This window comes from Chenopodium album, chromosome 24 (genome assembly GCF_948465745.1).
Source record: "Chenopodium album chromosome 24, dcCheAlbu1.1, whole genome shotgun sequence".
Classification (NCBI taxonomy): Eukaryota; Viridiplantae; Streptophyta; class Magnoliopsida; order Caryophyllales; family Amaranthaceae; genus Chenopodium; species Chenopodium album.
The window spans coordinates 3404598-3423845 of record NC_137857.1 but is presented as its reverse complement, the minus strand read 5'-3'; the positions used below and the strand labels follow the sequence as shown (position 1 = coordinate 3423845).

Here is a 19248-nt window from a genome sequence, read left to right as displayed (position 1 = left end):
GAAGCAATTTCGCCATCATAGACTACAAATATGACATATACGTATTATTGTTTTATTCTATTCCAAAATTGCTCAAAAAGGCAATGCATGAAAGCATTGGTTAGCACAACCAAACGAAAACCACCAATTTTTACAGTTGCACGAGTAGGCCAGTGTATCATTTCATGTATCATATAATTGAAGGAGACGTAAGAAGTTTTACTTCAAATGAACACCATCACTTATATAGTGTTGTTATACTTTCTATTTATAGAAAGATTACGATAATAGAGACACATCTCATCATATACTTACCTTAATATATTGTCTTTGCCATCCTACAGAGTAATGTTTAATACACAATGATAGATGATTGAATGAAGTAGTTTTATCTTACTCAAACTAACTACATCGTGCTAAACAAATTCTGATTGAGAATGGACAATCCCTAAACGAACCTATCAAGTACACCAAACTCGAGTATGATCGCTGTAACAAGATAAATGAAGTAGTTTTACCAAAATCTCGTCTCGAACTAAACTTTACTTATCAAAATCAAACAAACCTAAAAACAGACCAATCAAGTTCACCAAACTCGACCGATTGGCCACAGGCCACACTACCTTTTTCCCCAAGCTTTGGGCATGTCAATGTGTGCAAGTTATGGTCAAGTGAGTGGGCCGGGTTGTTCATGGTGCACCATCTTTCACATTTTCCTCTGGTACAATAACGTACAATTAGACAAATCCACAAATGAGTTACAAGTCTTACAACTTACAAGTAAACCATTTTACCCAAAACACCCTTTTCAGAAAAAAGCTACTGATCCTATAAAATGGAGATGAAGTTTCTAACCTCAGTTTTCTTCTTTGCGCCTAGCCCTTGGGGTTTGTAGAGAGAGAAAAAAAAAATTTAATTATTTCTAAGTAATTTGTTACTCTGTTCGTCTTAAAACGTTTGATCTTTCTCACTATTTCATCCCCAATTTCTGGAGAAAATTAGTTTTGTAGGGTTAGGAGGGTGAGGAATTTCTGAAATTTGTGTTGAAAAAATCCCAGAAAAATTGTTTTGATTTTCCCACCCGCGTCAAATTTTTATCCCTTAAATCTAACAATTTTGTACAAAAAAAATTACATACATTTCTATAATCTTATGCTATTTTGATCGCAATTTACAATCTTGAAAAAAAATTGTTTTATATTTACTTGTGTAGAATTTCTAGGGTTCTTCAATACTTGAAATACAAATTACTGGAGAAAAACAGAGAGTTTTTTCAAATTTGTTTGATTTTCTATCTGGGATTTTGTTGAATTTTTCTGGGTCGAGTTTAGATTTTGATTTAGGATTATATAAGAAAAATGGACAAGAAAAGGGTTGCTGTTCCTCTTGTTTGCCATGGTCATTCTCGTCCTGTGGTGGATCTGTTTTATAGTCCAGTAACACCAGATGGATTCTTCCTCATCAGTGCTAGCAAGGGTATGATTTTGATTATTGATTTCGTCATTTTAATTTCAGTTTTTTTCTTCCTTTGATATGAATTGTTAATTGTCAATGGGTTTGATAATGGTTGAATTTTATGTTAAGGTTAATTGTCAATGAGAGTGGTAATGACTGAAATTTATGGTATGTTTGATTTATTCTTTTGATTACCTGAATGTTAATTTTGATGATTAATTTTGATGAAATGGTTGGGCTTGGGAAGCTGAATTTTAAGTCTGATTTTAACTACATAGTTTTGATCATAGATTATACAAGCGTTGACCTTATCATCTATTTGAGGCTAATTTAGTCATCTCTTACTATTTGGGATGTTATATCTGCAATCAGTTTGTGTTTCGTGGGCTCGTGGGGTAATGAATTGTGCTGATCAGACTAATAACATATGATGTTTGGAATGGAATTTTTGTTGGACACAGTTATACGTTATGTTGGTAATATGGTATTTGGTTTTGACTGTTGATATTACTCTTTGCAACAACGATTTCTGTAAATGCTTGATACATGCTATTTAAAACACTTCCTGCCAAAATGATCATTGCTGTTTTGTATTGGATGTGTCGTTACGCTAATTAATTCTGACATTAAATTGTTATTTCTTATGTAGATTCTACTCCAATGCTTAGAAACGGGGAAACCGGAGATTGGATTGGAACTTTTGAGGGTCATAAAGGTGCTGTATGGAGTTGTTGTTTAGATACTAATGCTCTTTATGCAGCAACTGCATCTGCGGATTTCACGGCGTATGTTTACTTCTGTTATTGTTCTTAACGTTTCATATACTTTTTGATTGGTCAAAATGTTGTTTATTCTGTTGGGAATACCTGCCTATTACATTGTTGAAAGACTTGAAACGGTTAAAATGTTTTTTCATAAATGGAATGTTGCATTCCATTTTGTTTTGTTGATATTTGATAAATGTCTCTTGTGATCTATTGCAATTTGCGACTAGTCTATGGTTCTTTCTCCATACTCACGGTTACTCTTAAGCAAAAAGGATGTTTCATTTGGGTTATCATACCCTCAGGCGTTTGTAGAAAAGAATATGTGTATTTATTGGCAATTATGGATTGGTATCATGGGTTGCTGTGCATGATCATCTGATAGTGTCATGTTTGCGAAATTTTGCGCTTCAGGTTGCGAACTCTGTTTATTTGTAATGGTTAATCTTTTCAGCTGTGTATTGCTGATTATAGTTAATTTATTTTATTAGCAACTTAGTAAGCATGTTCTTCTAACAATTTATGTACGGTGGCATGCAAGATTTGTTAATTTATTTTCACTGCTGATCATCTTGTTTCTTGATATCAGTAAAACGATGTGTACCCGGCTGTGATAGTCAGACCATCAAATAGTATTGAGTGTAGTGTATTTAAATCTTTAGGCAACAAGGCCATCTGATAATATGCACCTGTGACTATTGTCATGCTGGTTTTCCAGACTATAAAAGCATGAAAGTGAACATGCGAGAAACAGATTGCTGTGCAAAGGGACAATGCAAGAATAGAAAACACCTTACATACTGAGCTAAGGAACGGACCGTAGTTTAAACATGCACTACACAGCATATAAGAAAGCTGAGGACTGTTTTATTATGTTAAAGCTATGATTGTAGTGATACGGTACAGTAAAATAAGCAAGAAACATCGGGCTAGGACAGCTTTATGGAAAGAGAGGTAAAATTTAACCAGGTTTGAAAGTTGCAAAGGTGTAATTCATAGATGCATTGCATCACTTACAAATCAGGGTGGGCAATTTCATACAAGTATAATATAACCCAGCCTCCAAGCTTCATTAAGGCAGAAACTTAGATTGGTCTGAGCTTGAGAATCTATGGAGTATGCATCCAGGAAGAATTTGAAGATCTGACAGAGTACTAAAAGCATTAGCCAGAGGAATAAATGGTGAAATCTCAGCTTGATCATGTGCCTTAAGTGTGTTCAACTTGATTTTACCAGATTAAGTGTTTTTAGAGGTCTTTTAGAATTGTTTCATGAGTAGGATAATGAAGGTGAGGATGACTTGATTTATGTGGGAGCAACAGAGGAGTTGTAGAAGATGGAGAGCTAGCTTATATATCTTTTGAGAGTCAAGAACCGGACTTACCTTTGGAGGTTGCAATTCTTCACTGTGGCCTACATGTAAAGAGCAAGCTTATATATCTTCTGATAGTTTGTGTCTATATGAATGGAAGACAATCAGTGTCTGTGGAAACATGAGCACATTTTGTATGTTTTCATGTAGGTCTTATTCTATTTGTAATGGACATGAACACATTTTGTATGTTTTCATGTAGGTCTTATTCTATTTGTAATGGACATGAACACATAATGCTATATATTGCCTGAGAATATATTATCCTTCCCTATGAATCTTTATTTTCATGAATAGGAGAATGAAACGAACATGGTATAGGACTCCTTTATGCTGGGATGGTGGTGATGGTTGGAAGTTGGACCAGAATTGTGTAGAAATGTACATACTATTGCTAAGAAACAATTTAGGCTACATTTCATTTCTTTAACTCCATTTTAGAAATGAGTTTAACTTTGACTATTTTCAATGATGAAACATGAAAGTGCCATTTTAGCCCTTGTTTCTTGTTACACACTGAACTTTTTAGTATGTGTAGTTTTTTGCTTGCATCAGTTCTTTGATCTATAATGTTAAATGTTCTAACAAGTTTCAAATGCGGATTACTAATTTGTGTGCAGTTCAAAATTACTTTTTTTCCTTCTTTTTGTTTTTGTTGATATTTTCTTGAGTTTATGTGTAAATCATGTGCATGTATACTTACAGAGTGTTTATTTCAAATGCAGAAAAGTATGGGATGCTATAACTGGGGATGTGAAGCATTCATTTGAGCACAAGCACATTGTTAGGTCCTGCGCTTTCTCAGAGGTAAATTATTTGACGAAAGCCAATCAATTTAAACCTCTTTATTTGTGTATGCATGTGCACCCCACCCCACCCCCCCCCCCCCCCCCCCCCCCCCCCCCCCGAAGCTGGAATGCTCATTTTTTTTTTTAATGTTATATAGGCCTGAGCCAATTATACATGTGAGTGACTGTTTTGATGCCCCCCTCCCCCCGAAGCTGGAATGCTCATTTTTTTTTTTTTTTTTTTTTTTTTTATGTTATATAGGCCTTAGCCAATTATATATGTGAGTGACTGTTTTGATGTCCATGTTTGGGCACAGGGTGCTAATCTTCTTTTGACCGGTGGGATGGAAAAAGTCCTTCGGATCTATGATCTGAATCGTCCAGATGCTGCTCCTCGAGAAGTGGATAAATGTCCTGGCTCAGTCAGAACCGTTGCCTGGCTTCACAGTGATCAAACTATATTGAGCTCTTGCACTGACATTGGTGGAGTTAGGTACGTTTGCTGGTTATTTCTTTTTTAAAAAAAAATAATGAAAGAGGAGTTGAAGAGCTCAGATAAAGTTTTATAGTTTTCAATCTTTTGTTTTCATTGGGTAATGGTGTGTGAATTTTTCAGTATGCTGTTCAAAATTCAAATTATCTTTATAGTTCAAGAAACATTGGTACCTAGATGACCATGATGGGTTCCAACCATTCTTTGATAGCTTCTCTTCATGTCATGTTTGCTCCTAGGCCCTTGAGTAGTTTCTTTCAGGTTGAGTGCTGGACACTTTTTGATTGATCAGGAAGGCTAAAGTTTTGAGAGACACTAGGAAGTAAATACCCTTCTTGCACCCTGCAATTAGCCAATTACCTGAACTCTTTTCTCGCAGCTGAAAAATTTATGAGATTGTATGTTTGTATATTGTACGGTAATATGGGCTTTTGAATTCCCAGTTTCAATCAGCTGGCCAAGGCTTAACCTGGTTGAAAGGGCAGCCTTTCTTTCCAATGTCCATTATCATTTTGGAAAACTCTGTAGGGTCACTATAAGTTCCTAATTAGTACTCCCTCTGTCCAGCAACTCGCACACTCACACGCTCTGATCTTTATAGGACAAGCTAGTGATATATAACACTTGATTAAACATTTCTTTTATGACAAACTGGTGAGCTTTGGGTTGTTGTTCAAGTGGTACCAATGCAGTTATCACTTATACTGGATTATGTTTGAGTAGATACAGTTGTATGCAGGCATCTGACTTCTTGGAACTGTCATATAGTCCTGGTCTCCTGGAACATATTTGCATTAAATTGCATAGGCTGTTTTGACATGCTTTCGATAATATGCAGATTATGGGATGTGAGAAGTGGTGAGATAGTCCGAACTCTTGATACAAAGTCATCTGTCACCAGTGCTGAAGTGAGTCAAGATGGCCGCTATATTACAACATGTGATGGCACTAGTGTTAAGTTCTGGGATGCCAATTAGTAAGTGCATCATCAAATTTCATTTATTATCGTTCTCTATTTATATCATTTTGTATGTGCTGTTATATACAGTTTCTTCTTTCTTCCAGTTTTGGATTGGTCAAGAGCTATGAAATGCCATGCACCGTTGAATCTGCCTCATTAGAGCCCAAGTATGGAAACAAATTTGTTGCTGGAGGGGAAGATATGTGGGTTCGAGTGTTTGATTTTCATACTGGAGAAGAGATAGGTATGTTATTCAAGTCTTCTGTGGAGCTTGCTCTCTTTGTTGTTTGCTTATCCAATTTAAATATAATATTAATAAAAATGGTGGGTAACCTACTACTCTTTATTAGGAAAGAGTTTTTATTAGACCACACACACATTCTTGCACTCCTTTCAATTTGTGCTCTCACTAGTGGAAGTGCATTTAGATTTGGGATAGTACAAGTAATTTAAGAAAATGCTGCATGGGGAAGGAATGGTCAGCTGTATGTCTATGCTTGGAGTTGGATATATAGGAATGAGCAAGGAGCTAAAGCCAAGGGGCTGGTTGATTAGTGGATTTGAAGCTGATGGTTGTTTTGACTGAACATTCTCATTTGATAGTACTACTCTTTGTGTCCATATTTGAGGCTATATCGGTTGAGGTGCGGAACACTTTTATAAACTTAGCTGAAACACCCTACATATCCTTCTCTACACATTTTTTTTAAAAAAAAATTATTCTTTTATTTTTTTTATCATAGTTTTAACTTTCTAATTATTGTAAATTTGTAAGTGACGTATTAATTTAAATGTTGCCAGTTTGGGACAGAGGGATTATTGTTCTTAATATTCTACTATTCTAGGAGTAGAAAGCGGAGCTTATTACTTTCATATGGAATTAACCTTTTAATCATAAAATTTAATAATTTCCATCCCCCCCTTTTTTTTTATTTTTTATTATTAGATCCTAGAGGACAAGTAATTCTGAAAAGATGGCAAACATAAGTCAGGTGTGATTATCTCATTGACTTAACTGTGGGTTCTGATTGAAACCTGTATTTTATGAAGCTTGCAACAAGGGCCATCATGGTCCTGTTCATTGTGTGCGATTCTCACCTGGAGGGGAATCATATGCCTCTGGATCGGAAGATGGAACCATCAGGATATGGCAGACAGGTCCTTTGACACAGGAAGAAAATGAGACAGCAGCTGCTACCACCGCCTCCAGTGGAAAGGTTAAGGCCGCTGGTGCTGGTGCAGAGGAAGTTTCGCAGAAGATGGAAGGCTTCCACATTGCTGATGAGGGGAAGGCTAAGGAAGAAGTAACAAATGCATAATAGAGGGTCATAAAATAATGCTGCCTTTAGATTCTTTACTCTGGGTTTGTCTGGTTTTCTCTTATAACTGAAACCTCAGACAATATGCTTTAATAGACACCCGGGATGTTTTTGTATAATTTAAGGTTAACTTGTATGAGTTATATTTGGAGTGCTTCATCATCGTATCTTTTCTGAGATGAAAATGTGTAAAGAGGAATTTGTTGTGTCGTTCCTTTTATTACTATCGAGTCTGTTGACTACTGGAAGAATGCAGTATGATGCTGATATGATGAGAGTAGTGATAGGTTTATCTCAGATACAAGTATACTTATCTGGTCCAATTTCAACAATTTCTGAGAATGCAGAATGTTTCTGATATGTGGCTATCTCACAGTTCGGTTTCTCTAGTCATTGTCCTCTTTCACTCCTTTTAATCTGCGAGGCATGGAAAAATGTAGAGGAATTATTATGATACTCCATATGATTAAATATCGGTCTATCGTGGACTTTTTTGGTCATTATGAAATATACAAGCCCTTACATCCCGCATGGTTCAAAATTTTCTTCAGTTGTGGTTAGAGGAAAATTTTGAACCATTAGAGCCTTAGAGGTCTTTTCTAATACAATCCAAGTTATCAAGTATTTGATACACAACAATTGCAGTTTTGAAGAGAAGTTTTTATTCAATTTAATTTGTATTTAATGATGGATTTTAAATTTATATCTCAAATGTCGTATGGCTTTCAATCAATTCTTTTACGTGGTATCAGCCTTTCCAAATGTAGAAAGATGCCAAGTATGGATATTTCAATAGTGATATCCACGTACTTGTCCCAACATCACAAATTAAAGCAATCAGAATCAGGAGGATTACAAGTCTTTTTTTCCAGCTTTTCCAGAATAGTAGAAAAACAGAACCAAAATTTTCTAGAACTATACAGCTTGCTAGAAGTTCAGAATAGTATGCTTGTCACACTAGTCAGCATCTTAGAATTCCCACCACAGATTTTGATTTTTCTTCTTTTCTTTGAAAGTTCTAGGCTCCCTTTCCCTTCTTGATCAGTACTTTCCTACGAGCAAAGCTCTCGAAGCGCGCCAGACACAGGTGGAATGTATGTCGTGGTCATAAAGGTTGTGACTAACGTACAAGTGGAAACACTGGAATGTAGTTGCGTTTGTTGTTAAGGTAGATGAATGCGGCCCTTCAACGAAGACCTGTACTGGTCCCAGAAGGTTGAATCCTGGCAGTCTCGACCAGAAAAATATGTTACGTGTTTTTGGACATGAAAGAAATAAAGTTCAAAAAGGTTTTGTTAGAATTGTGAGGCATCATTCTGTTTTAGTAAACGTCTGATGCCTCTGAAGCAGTTTCGCTTTGTCTAACATTCAATGATATGATATACCATGACTTGAGATGAAATTTGAATAGAATTCTTAATTGGCATAAAATTTGAGAGTTCAACACGAAAGATATGGTACAATTGAACCATCCAAGGTTAAACTAATAGGTACATCACGAGTATCTTCAACAGCACGAAGACTCCAAGAGAAAAAATAACTAAAAGAATTTCATAATCTGCTGGGTACAGTTAAAGCAAAAGATGGGAAGAGGACTTCACCACACAAACATCAGCATTGGCTTCTAGCCTTCTACCTCTACATGTTTAAAAATGTACCAAAATTTGCCCTGCCTCTCTCAAGTCATTAATCGTAGTTTCTCTGTGACAATACAGGGACCGCAACCCATTGGCAAGATGGCTGTAAGTGAATCACAAAAAACATGATCTAAAATGGAGACACCAACGGAACATTGACTGGAAACTTATGGATCTCATCCATCCATGGATTCTTTTCCTTAGCAGGGTTTACAGTTCTGAGAGCCTTCCAGACTGCACTGTTGCACTTGAAACCAGACCCAAATGCAATCTGCCATACTCGATCTCCTTTCCTCATCCTCCCCTTAGCTTCTGAGTATGCCAATTCATACCACAGAGAGCTACTTGAGGTGTTACCGAACCTATAAAGGGTCATCCTAGATGGCTCCATGTGCCAATAGCTGAGCTGCAAGTTCTTTTCTAGCTCATCAAGCACGGCTCTCCCCCCAGCATGGATGCAAAAATGCTCGAAAGCCAACTTGAAATCAGGTATGTAAGGCTTGATCTTCATATTGAAAAGTTTCTTTCCAACCAATGTGGCCAAGAAGAGCAGTTGTTCGGACATTGGAAGAACAAGAGGCCCGAGAGTAGTAATGTTGGTTTTCAAGGCATCACCAGCAACTGCCATCAATTCTTTGGAGAGAGAAACACCAACCTTCCCATCAGCATCTTCTTCTTGGTAAACACAAGAATAGCACTTGTCATCGGAACCTTTATGGGTCCTAACACTGTGAACCAACTGGTACTTGGACCTTCTCTTATCCGACCTTTTGTTAGAAAGAAGTATAGCAGCAGCACCCATTCTAAACAAGCAATTTGGAAGAAGCATTGAACGTTCATTCCCAACGTACCAATTCAAAGTGATGTTTTCAGTACTAACAACCAAAGCATAAGAATTTGGGTGAACTTGAAGGAGTTGCTTAGCAAGATCAACGGAAATGACCCCGGCACTACATCCCATTCCTCCTAGGTTATAGCTCACAATGTTCCCTCGTAGCTTATAATGGTTCACAATCATTGCAGAGAGAGAAGGTGTAGGATTAAACAAGCTACAGTTGACAACTAAAATCCCAATATCCTTGGGTTTCACATTGGTCTTGGCTAAGAGCTCATCAATGGCACCATACATCACCTCCTCGGCCTCAGCCCGAGCAGATGCCATAGAAGGGTTAGGAGGTGTATTGTGAAGAGCCTCTGGGAGGTAAGTTTCCTCCCCAAGGCCAGACCTCTCAAGGATTTTTCTCTGAAAACCAAGGATTTGGTCAGAAAACACCCCAGCAGACTCGGTTTTATGCATGAAATAGGGCCTCGTACATTTAAGGGAATCATTCGGCTTAGCGCATGAGAAATTAACAAGGTAAACAGGGCGAGGGCGGGTCATAAAGTACAAAGTGGACAGGAAGACAATAAGGGTTGAGCAGATAATCACAGAAATAAGGTTATATTGAAGATGCTCCCAAAGCAAATTAATGTCTTCTAGTGAAAAAGTGGAGAGCTGAGCAGCAAGTATGACTACAAAAGGAGTCAGTAAAAGGTACATAGCATGGGTAATAAGGTAATGGTAACCAAGCTTGACATACTTCAATCTCACAGACTGCTTAAAATCAGGTAGCTTTCTCGACGGTGAAGCCGACGAGGTGGTTGCTGATGGTGGGATCAAGGGTGTAGTGGGTTTCGCCTCCGCCATTTTATTTCTTCTTCCACTCTATGTAAATATTACAAAATTGAATTAGACTGAATCCAACTATGCAAAAAAGCTAGTAATGTTCATACTTCTTATTCATACCAAAAGCATGACAAAAACACTGTATCATTAAGCATCAGTATGAGATTAAACACCTTTAACTCAAATTTCAAACAGAATTTGAATTTTGTTATTGTTTACATCTAAAATTTTCAAGTCAACCCGATTTATGTAATTGTCTCACAATTATAAACCCTAAACAACATTATTTTAGATCCATAATCACAAATTACACATTCTCTAAACTTCCCAATTCTAATTTCATCCAAACTAAGTTCCCATCTTTTTCAAATTCAACAAATCACGTCAACTCAGATGAAGACTTAGCACTAAAACCAAATCTATCAAAATTAAAACCAACCCATTTCAATTAAACACTAAAAAACCCCAAATCATGCTTAGAAATGCCATCATCATCATCCAATCCTAATCAAATAGAAAATTATAAACTAAACACTTAAAAAGTTCACACCTTTTTCATCATTACAAAATCAATCAATCCAAATAAAAACTAATTAAAAATAAATCACATCAATTAATCTAAAATATGCACAAATTTGCCACCAAATAAATTCAAACAAAATCAAATCTTTATCATCAATACAACATCAAATCAACCCCAGATGCATACTAAACCCATGAATCAAATCAGTTCATCCAAATATACACCAAAAAAGTTCCAAAAAAATCCAGAAAAATTAGGGAAAAAAAACCCAGATCAGAAAACTAACCAGAGAGTAAGAAGATCCCACCAGAGCAGCAAACAGATGTCAGAGTTGTGAAAAGGGACCCTCCCAAATGCAAAGAATGGAGGAGGAATCTCAACCACGTGAAACCCACAAAAAAGCCAAAAAATTAAAAAAAGATATTGACTTTTTAGCAAAACAATTCACTATTTTTCTTAAAAAAAATAAAAATTAAGCTAAAAATGAATCTATATTTAGACAAAAACCCAGTTTAATAGTAATTATTTTTTATAATTATAAGTGGAGAAGATAATGGGTAACCACTGACTGAAATGAGGAACTGGAAACAGCAAACTTACGCGTTTCTGGCGATTATTTATTAAGAAATTAATATTAATAAAACTAAATTAAAAAATTAATTAAAGGAGTTTTTTTTGGGTAGTGAAAGATTGATTATTTGTGTTGCTTGCGCGGCGGCGCCTACTGGGTTTGAATTGTTTGAGATTTGGGTGTTTATTTTGTTTGTGATCAACGGCTATATTTATAGTGCCATAAGCATAACGTAAGGTAAGGAAGACTTGTGACAAGTTGTGGAGTAATGTTGTATGTTCGTCGTGGCTCTGAAAAAGTTGTATGTTCCTCGTATTAAAAATCGGGTTTGACGTGTTTTAATTAACTAGTCTTTTGGCCCGTTCAATATATAGGTTTTTACTTAGATTATATGTTTTTTAATTGTTTGAACTTTTGATATAAAATACAAACTAACTGTTTTATGACCATTGAGACGAAACTTTAAAAGAAAAGAAAAAAAAAAGAGTGCGAGTAGAATTGTGGAATAATATGAAGGAATTTTTAGGTTTTTGGGGAAGAGGGAGGTCGTTTCTAGCCGCTAGGGTTTCGAGGGTGGTGGAAGGGCCAGGCGACGGTTTCCGGGGAAGAGGGAGGTCGTTTCTAGGGTTTTCAAGGCTAGGGCTGGTTTTTTCGGGGGAGGGGAGATCGGGCTGGCGCGGCGAGGGGAGGGGCAAGTGCGGCAGCGAGGGGAGGGGGGGAGATGCGGCGAAGGGCGGGGGACTCGCGGCGGTACGGTGGCTGGGTTTTACGGTGGTTTGTGTGGGTAGTAGGATGGTGGTATGGTGGTGTTGGGGTGGCTAGGGAATGGAATGGAAATACTTAGGGGGGTGGGGAATGAACTTAGAAGGATTTGAGGGAATGAAGGGGGTAAAAGGAATGGAAAAAAACGATTAACAACAGCAACAAAAGGAATCAGGGTGGTTGATTCCCTTTCCCTTTGATGAATACCCCCAACCAAACGACTCCTTAATTAGATCGTCTAATAAAAGATTAGCTAATCATTGGTCAAAAAAATTTGAATGAAAGGGATAATGTCAACTACTTTACATATGTTACTTAAAGTTGTTGGTGGTTAGGGAATTAAATACTAGTGCGTAATAGTATCATCTTCAACTATATTTTTCATGTTTGCACAAAATTAAGTGTCAAACTTGACGTCTTGCTTCGGTCAATTGCTCATGTGCTTTCATTTCCTCCTTACAAAGTAATGTACGAGTAGCTTTTCATTGCATACAACTATAGTTAGCTTTCCTTATCTCTTATCCTACGTACGATAAAACCGTAACCGTCTTTTAATTATGATATTGTGACATTTTTTTTAAGGTGGGAAGCATTCTTATTAATTGATCAATATTATCTTCAGCGGATTTTGGGACCATAAGGGCGGTTTAAACTTTTAAATCTAGTTAATACTTCGTAACATATTTCATATTAAGGGTCTATTCACTTCAACTGAATTTTAGTTCAGTTCAGTTTAGTTTCCAATTTTTATTTCTCATAAACAATTCAGTTCAGTTCAGCTTAATTCAGTCCAATTCAGCTCAGTTTAGTAAATACGAACAGACCCTAAGTAGATAGCATAAATATCAAATCCATTTGATTTATAAACTGCATTTGACTTACCATTTAGGAATTAAGATTACTCGTAATTAGTTAAGTCAAAATTATGAAGCAAAAAAATGAAGTTTTTTACTTCATATAAATTTAAGATTGTTTAAAAGAATATACAATTGATTGATAATCGAACACTTTTTAAACTCGTCTAGTCTAGTCAAAATTAGAATAATTCACATTCTAATGAACGTCTTGTTTCGAGTAGACTTGATCAAGGTTGGCCTGGCCTGATTTTGGGCGGGTTTTTTCGGCCCGATTTTTTTTGGACGGGCTTGGGTATGCGGTTTGATACATTTTTAGTTGATTTTTTTGACCCGACCCAAAAATGGCCCGAAAAGCCCGCACCACACGTCCATTTTGGGTGGGTTTGGGGCACAAAAATTCCGGCCCAAAACTTGGCCCAACTCAGCCCGAGGAGTGGCCAATTTTTCGTTCTCGGTCCGGCCCGAACCCATATCGACGAGAACTTCTTTACCTATCTAACTCAACCAATTTTCCTTCATAGATTTGATCCATAGACATACGCATGAAGCTTTCTAGGAAGGTTTAACATCCTAACGATCACATGTTTCCAAAGCTAATGAAGTCAATTTCTACAAGTTCAATGCATGATTAATAAATACTTGTACAACTAATTAATACTGTTTAATTTGAATAAACTACTGGTTCTGGAACCTTTTTGACCAATATGGCCACATTGCACGCATGCTACTGCGAGGTAAAGTACTTCTCAAGTTCAAATCTCGTTGCCCATAACGGCATAACCTACGCCTATCAATGATTGGAGGTAAAACTGTAAAAGTCAAGTCAACAGTGTACAAAAGGAAAATAAAATAAACAAATAAATAAAAGCCGATAACTCAACTACTCGTAGGAAATACAAGATATCTACCGAGTGGCAAATTGAGTAGTGACTCGCGAGTACATGATCTGGTAACCACTTATCGACACATATTTTTGGAACATAAGATCTTCGATTTTAAACACTATTGTTCATTGATAAAATAGGCTTTTGCCTTGTGAGAAGGCATGCCTAGTTTTGTTTCCATACCTTTATAATCAAACATTCATCTAAACTAAGACCAAAGTGAAAATACTTCTTGATTTTCGTTTTCATACATATTGTGCCTAGAATATCATGAAGTAAAGTATGTACTCGATATGGTTTATCTTTTTGAGACCTCAATATGGTTTATCTAATAGTGCTAATCCATATAGATTTCATCTTCAGCTTCGAACAGCTTGAACAAACATGGCAATCAGAAGTTCTACTTCAAGACCTTGACTGTCGAGTTTTCCTAATCTTCTTCTAATCTAAAATCTTCAAGCCATATCAGCACCTCATTCCTCTTCAGTACAGTTAGACCACCAAAAAAGCAGGTAAAGAGAACAAATGTAAGAGCCTGTAATCAAGAAACACGATTCACAAAAGATGAACTTGCATAACAAATGATTCTTACCAAGATGAACTCCCATGTTCGGCCAGGATCATTGTAGCGAGCAAGCAAGCACCCCTTTCTTGGTCTGAGACCATCTCTGATGAGACTTTCCCGAAGTTCTTTCTCTTTTTGTCTGACGATTTCCTCTGTAGGTTTTCCACTAAATTTCAGTGCTGCAGCAATATCTCCTTCTACTTTTCTTAGGTTGATAGTCTCTTGATTAGGGTTGGGCAAACTAACACACACACACACACACACACAATTGCTCAAGTTAGCCATACAAACAAGCCCTTAGTAAGCTGCTGGCAGAGCCACCTGACACTACTTTTTTTTTTTTTCCAAGAACATGGTGAATAATATTGTAAATTGTGAGCATGATATGTACCAATTGATATAGCACTAAGGCAATAACTGATACCCTGTCCATAAATGATAGGTTACTGTCAGGTCGTCTCAAATTAATATGCTCATTTCTTATTTTAACAACTTATAATTCCAAAGAAAGATGACTTGGGCATGGAGGAAATTAAACCTTAAATAACGGAGGATAGTTATGGTATCGTAACTTTGTGGCCCATTATGAAGGAAGTAAAACCAATTCTAACAGCCATGGAGACCAAAGTCTCACCTGTCAAGGTCTTTATCTTGTGGAAGGACAATCTGAACGGACACCTTTGACTCTCCAGCATCATTGGTCTCAGTGAAGACAGGGGTAGTCATGGGTATCTTCTCTTCCTTGGAGTTTTTTCCAAATATGTAACTGGAGAAAAGAACAATTCTCATTGTTTATCATTGTGGAGAACACCAGTTTAGCTAATCTGCAGATGATAGGTCTAAGCCGTCTAACAGTAGCAATAACACTTACCCAGCCACAGAATTAAAGCCAGCTGATCCAGATAGCTTGTCACCCTGAGTTTCTACGACTATAAATGGGGCATACTTTCTTACCTGTGTTTTTGGATAAAAAAAATAGTGAGAAACGTTAGTGTACTGACTGTAGTCTCCTCAGGATCACATATTAGATTTAAGTGAAATAAAAAACCAGAAATGGAGCATATGAATCTCATCAGGCTAGTGTCATTGAAGGATCTTAATCCTAAAATCTCAAAAAAAGAAACAGAAAAGACAAAACAAAAAGATAACTTTATCAGATTGAGATTAGTGGGTGACATTTATGAAATTTGAGGTGACTAAGTCCATTGTATTAAGATACACCTGTTGTACTTGCTAGGGTGCAAGACCATGCCATTTAATTTTCTATTATTCAATTTGATAGTAAAGGGAACATACTTTAGCTTCCTAATCTATCCTTACAAACAACCTTAAGCAAGGAGGCAAAGATTTGTATCATATGGAACTGCACTAACAAAAGAAGAGATTCAGCCATTATATACTTCAGTCTACAGAATCAAACCTCATAGTTTGCAGTTCTTTTCAGTATCTGATATTTAGGTGTTTCCAAATCCGGTGTCTTATACATACGAAGCTGCATATAAGGAGTGTATTTAATTAATAATCTGAAGCGCATATGACATAAGTCCATTAGACTAATAAAGACACCAATACCTGTCTAAACACATCCCATAAGCCTTCCAAAGAAAAATAGTCATTGGCCTTTATAGAATCCCAGTAGTCCTACATATTTCACAATGTCAGAAAAGTTCTTATAGGGTTTCTCGAATTTTCATATAAGTCTGTACACCAAATTTAATCGATTCACATGGCGACTGAGCTCACCACATGACTACAGAATTTTCCTGTCTCAGGGTTGATGCCCATCACTGAAGTTCCAGTGAAGATCAATTCTGGTTTCCACGGCAAGGGAACAAATGTCATCACCATAGTCCACCTTGTAGTTATTTCATATGGCCCTGTCTACAACAACTCAAGTCACTTATATGAGCTAATTTTGGATAGTAACCCACACAAACTAAAGATCATGGCAGAAAATCCCACATGTCATTCAATCCAGAGTAATGAGGCCGAAAATCTAGTTACATGTACAGCATTATTAAAACTGGAACTAGAAAATCTTAGCTCTAGTTAGTTAGTAAGATTTTCAACGCGATAATTCTAATGCCTTAACAGCCTGTTTGGTGGGTGGTAATATATGACGTGATTGTGTCAATGTCCATAATAATGCCACGCTAATACCACTAAATACCAACTTTAAGGCGGTAATTAAATTTAGTACTTGCATATGAAGAAAAAACATACTTCCATGTATATCAGTATGAAACTTTCCTAGCAAAACTGCACAAAAATCATCACTACTACCACCAATCCACCATATCAAACTGCCTGCTACAATCATATGAAGTCATTTATATATTCTACCTAATTAACTGATCATAATACATAATACATAATACAGTGTATAACTTTATTATCATTGATAAATTATGATGCAATATTGATGCTTGCTATGACCATTGACCAAATTGCACACACATCTTAATAAACAATAGCTTAATACAGGAAAGTACACTAACTAGTACTCCATAATTTAGCTATAATAGAATTAATTCTAGCCCATAAACATCAAGCTACGAAAAGTTGAACACTAATATGTAACGGAGTAATACGATAATACCCCACTACCCTTAACAATTAAAACATCTACTGTAAAAGTGTAACTATTGCTCAAATGTCCAACTTCGAACAATCATTTAATCAACCAAAAAGGAAGATTTATTAAAAGTATTTTTACCTGCTTAGCCCAATGTAGTTGAAAAATAGGTCTAAAAATCTGCTTCAAAAAAGCAATATTAAACAAATACCCAGAAATAGTATCATGCTTAGTAATGGGGTCCCTGAACTTCACACGCTCATCGTAAGCCGTCCGATCAATCCCTTGATCATCAAACAAATGAGGTAAATCTTCATACAAAAATTCAACCATTCGTTGAACATCAACCGTTGATTTTGCTGGGATTTTACTCTCTTCTACTTGTAAACTTAGTTTTATTGCAAACCTTGAATTCCCACATTTTTTTGAAATTCTAGGAATTGGGTTTTTGGGATTTGATATTGGGAAGGTAATTCCGGTGAAACGTCGCCGGAAAGTTGGGGTTACGCCGGAAATTGGCCGGGAAATTGTGTGGGGGAGTTGAGCTCTTGCTGCCATTTTTTCAAGAAATGGGTGTTGCTCATTTTTTGTTTTTGTTTTAGTTGGATTAGAATTAGAATTTGTTGGAAAATTAATTTCAGCCACAAAAATGAATTTGCTCTGTTGTTCATTTTGGGGACAGTAGAAGTTCAAGTCTTGACATACATTCTTGGGCTATGGCTATGGGCCAATGGCCCATAAGATTGGTAACATATGGGCATTAATCACATTATATTATGTGTTGTGAGTGAGGGATATCTTAAGTGGTTAGAGCTCTCCTCTCGGTTCTAGGTGATCATGGGATCGATTCTCATCATTCGCTCTTGTGGCTCTCTAAAAAAAAACATAATATTATCGGTTTTTTCTAATTTTTGTGCATCTATAGGAAAACGAAAAATACAAGCTTAAACGAAAAAATAATCTATCAATTGAATATTTGCAATCAGAGGATATAATGTTGTGCTATTCATAAATAAAACCACCAACACTATTGAAAGTTTTACTCTAAAATCACTAACATCAAAAGCGAGTTTAAGGTAAACCGTAAACGACTAATGATGTTAAAGATTTTGTGCCTGGTAAAGAACTTATTAGGAAAAAATTAGCTTAGTTAATTAACATTAGTTGACTGAATGCTAAAGAAGCTTATTTGGAGTGTTTGGTGAAGAGCTGATTTAATAAACCTATTCCACGAAGTAAGCTCTTTTTCAATAAACTCCTTAGAGGAGTTTTTTCATTAGTTAATTTAGTATTTTTAGGTGAAATTTTACTGCACCCTCATTCAATTTAAAACCTTTTCCCAATTATTTAACTCCATAATTAACATACTGGTCATTTTATATACGTACTCGAGTTATTTTAATGTTGAGTTTCCTTTTAGTGAATTCAAAAGCCGTTATTCATAATTAACACATTGCATATATGAGGAGTGATGGACCTAAAAGGCTAAAATAGAGTGTTGATTCGGAATCCAGTCAATCCACACACAAAGGGCATATTTTTGAAGCACTTGGCATCTAGAGGAGTACAATGTGTAGTATAAACCCAAACACAATGAAGAATAGTTGTCGACATATTCACGCCATACACCTTCATGTTTTAGACATACATTCAATTCCTCACTCTTTCATAGTTCATCTTTTCACGGCCACCTCTCTCTTTTACACCATTGATCTCTTTAATTAATTTCCTTCTCTCTATATATAATTTGGTCGCGCTCATAGCCTAAGCAACTTAGCTTGTTATATAAATTGTCGCGTGATCTCTAATTAGCACACACACCATATATATCATCTTTGTCTAATTATGGCTCCTACTTTATCTCTTATGCTTGGTTTATGGAGCATGTTCGTCCATGTGGAGATAGATGGTCATGATCATGCACGTAGCCATGGTGTTTATACTGTTTATAGCGCGGATGGAAGCCTTGTTATGGCTATGGAACCCGACAGAGATGATGATGACGATGCTATTGATGGTCCATATGATTTTGCGCCTGCTGCATGAGGAAGAATTGAATTTAATTTGGAGAAATAAT

General features: G+C 36.4%; 2 protein-coding genes and 1 pseudogene across 4 annotated transcripts; 1 reads left to right on the top strand and 2 right to left on the bottom strand.

The window, feature by feature from the left end:
- The first annotated feature begins 849 nt into the window (after nt 1-849).
- On the top strand, nt 850-7338 carry LOC145611816 (uncharacterized). Its single transcript, XM_081667184.1, has 7 exons — nt 850-1455; nt 2084-2219; nt 4296-4377; nt 4676-4851; nt 5690-5827; nt 5917-6056; nt 6863-7338. Exons 1-7 carry the CDS (start codon nt 1338-1340, stop codon nt 7129-7131), a joined length of 1059 nt encoding a protein of 352 aa, XP_081523310.1. The 5' UTR covers nt 850-1337; the 3' UTR covers nt 7132-7338.
- Nucleotides 7339-8533: 1195 nt separating this feature from the next.
- Nucleotides 8534-11710, bottom strand: LOC145610161 (3-ketoacyl-CoA synthase 11 pseudogene; annotated as a pseudogene). Its single transcript, XR_014106224.1, has 2 exons — nt 11244-11710; nt 8534-10473 (listed from the first exon to the last, which is right to left on the bottom strand). The product of XR_014106224.1 is annotated as a 3-ketoacyl-CoA synthase 11 pseudogene (transcript).
- Nucleotides 11711-13979: 2269 nt separating this feature from the next.
- LOC145611113 (heme-binding-like protein At3g10130, chloroplastic) lies at nt 13980-17772 on the bottom strand. Of its 2 annotated transcripts, none has more exons than XM_081666351.1 (8): nt 17313-17772; nt 16340-16477; nt 16169-16237; nt 16017-16088; nt 15468-15550; nt 15231-15362; nt 14624-14837; nt 13980-14512 (listed from the first exon to the last, which is right to left on the bottom strand). In XM_081666351.1, exons 1-8 carry the CDS (start codon nt 17727-17729, stop codon nt 14462-14464), a joined length of 1176 nt encoding a protein of 391 aa, XP_081522477.1. In that variant the 5' UTR covers nt 17730-17772; the 3' UTR covers nt 13980-14461. The 2 variants fall into 2 exon arrangements, with proteins under 2 accessions (XP_081522477.1, XP_081522478.1); XM_081666352.1 differs by having other exon boundaries at nt 16340-16473; nt 17313-17450.
- Nucleotides 17773-19248: the final 1476 nt, after the last annotated feature.

What these genes read in the sequence shown, in the direction of transcription:
- LOC145611816 (XM_081667184.1), top strand. Translation starts at nt 1,338, where the DNA reads ATGGACAAGAAAAGGGTTGCTGTTCCTCTTGTTTGCCATGGTCATTCT. An exon ending in GGTCCTGCGCTTTCTCAGAG is followed by an intron (nt 4,378 to 4,675) that starts GTAAATTATTTG and finishes GTTTGGGCACAG; the next exon opens with GGTGCTAATCTTCTTTTGAC. An exon ending in AAGTTCTGGGATGCCAATTA is followed by an intron (nt 5,828 to 5,916) that starts GTAAGTGCATCA and finishes TCTTTCTTCCAG; the next exon opens with TTTTGGATTGGTCAAGAGCT.
- LOC145611113 (XM_081666351.1), bottom strand. Translation starts at nt 17,729, where the DNA reads ATGGCAGCAAGAGCTCAACTCCCCCACACAATTTCCCGGCCAATTTCC. An exon ending in AACTACATTGGGCTAAGCAG is followed by an intron (nt 16,478 to 17,312) that starts GTAAAAATACTT and finishes GAGTTGTTGTAG; the next exon opens with ACAGGGCCATATGAAATAAC. An exon ending in CAAGATAAAGACCTTGACAG is followed by an intron (nt 14,838 to 15,230) that starts GTGAGACTTTGG and finishes TGTGTGTGTTAG; the next exon opens with TTTGCCCAACCCTAATCAAG.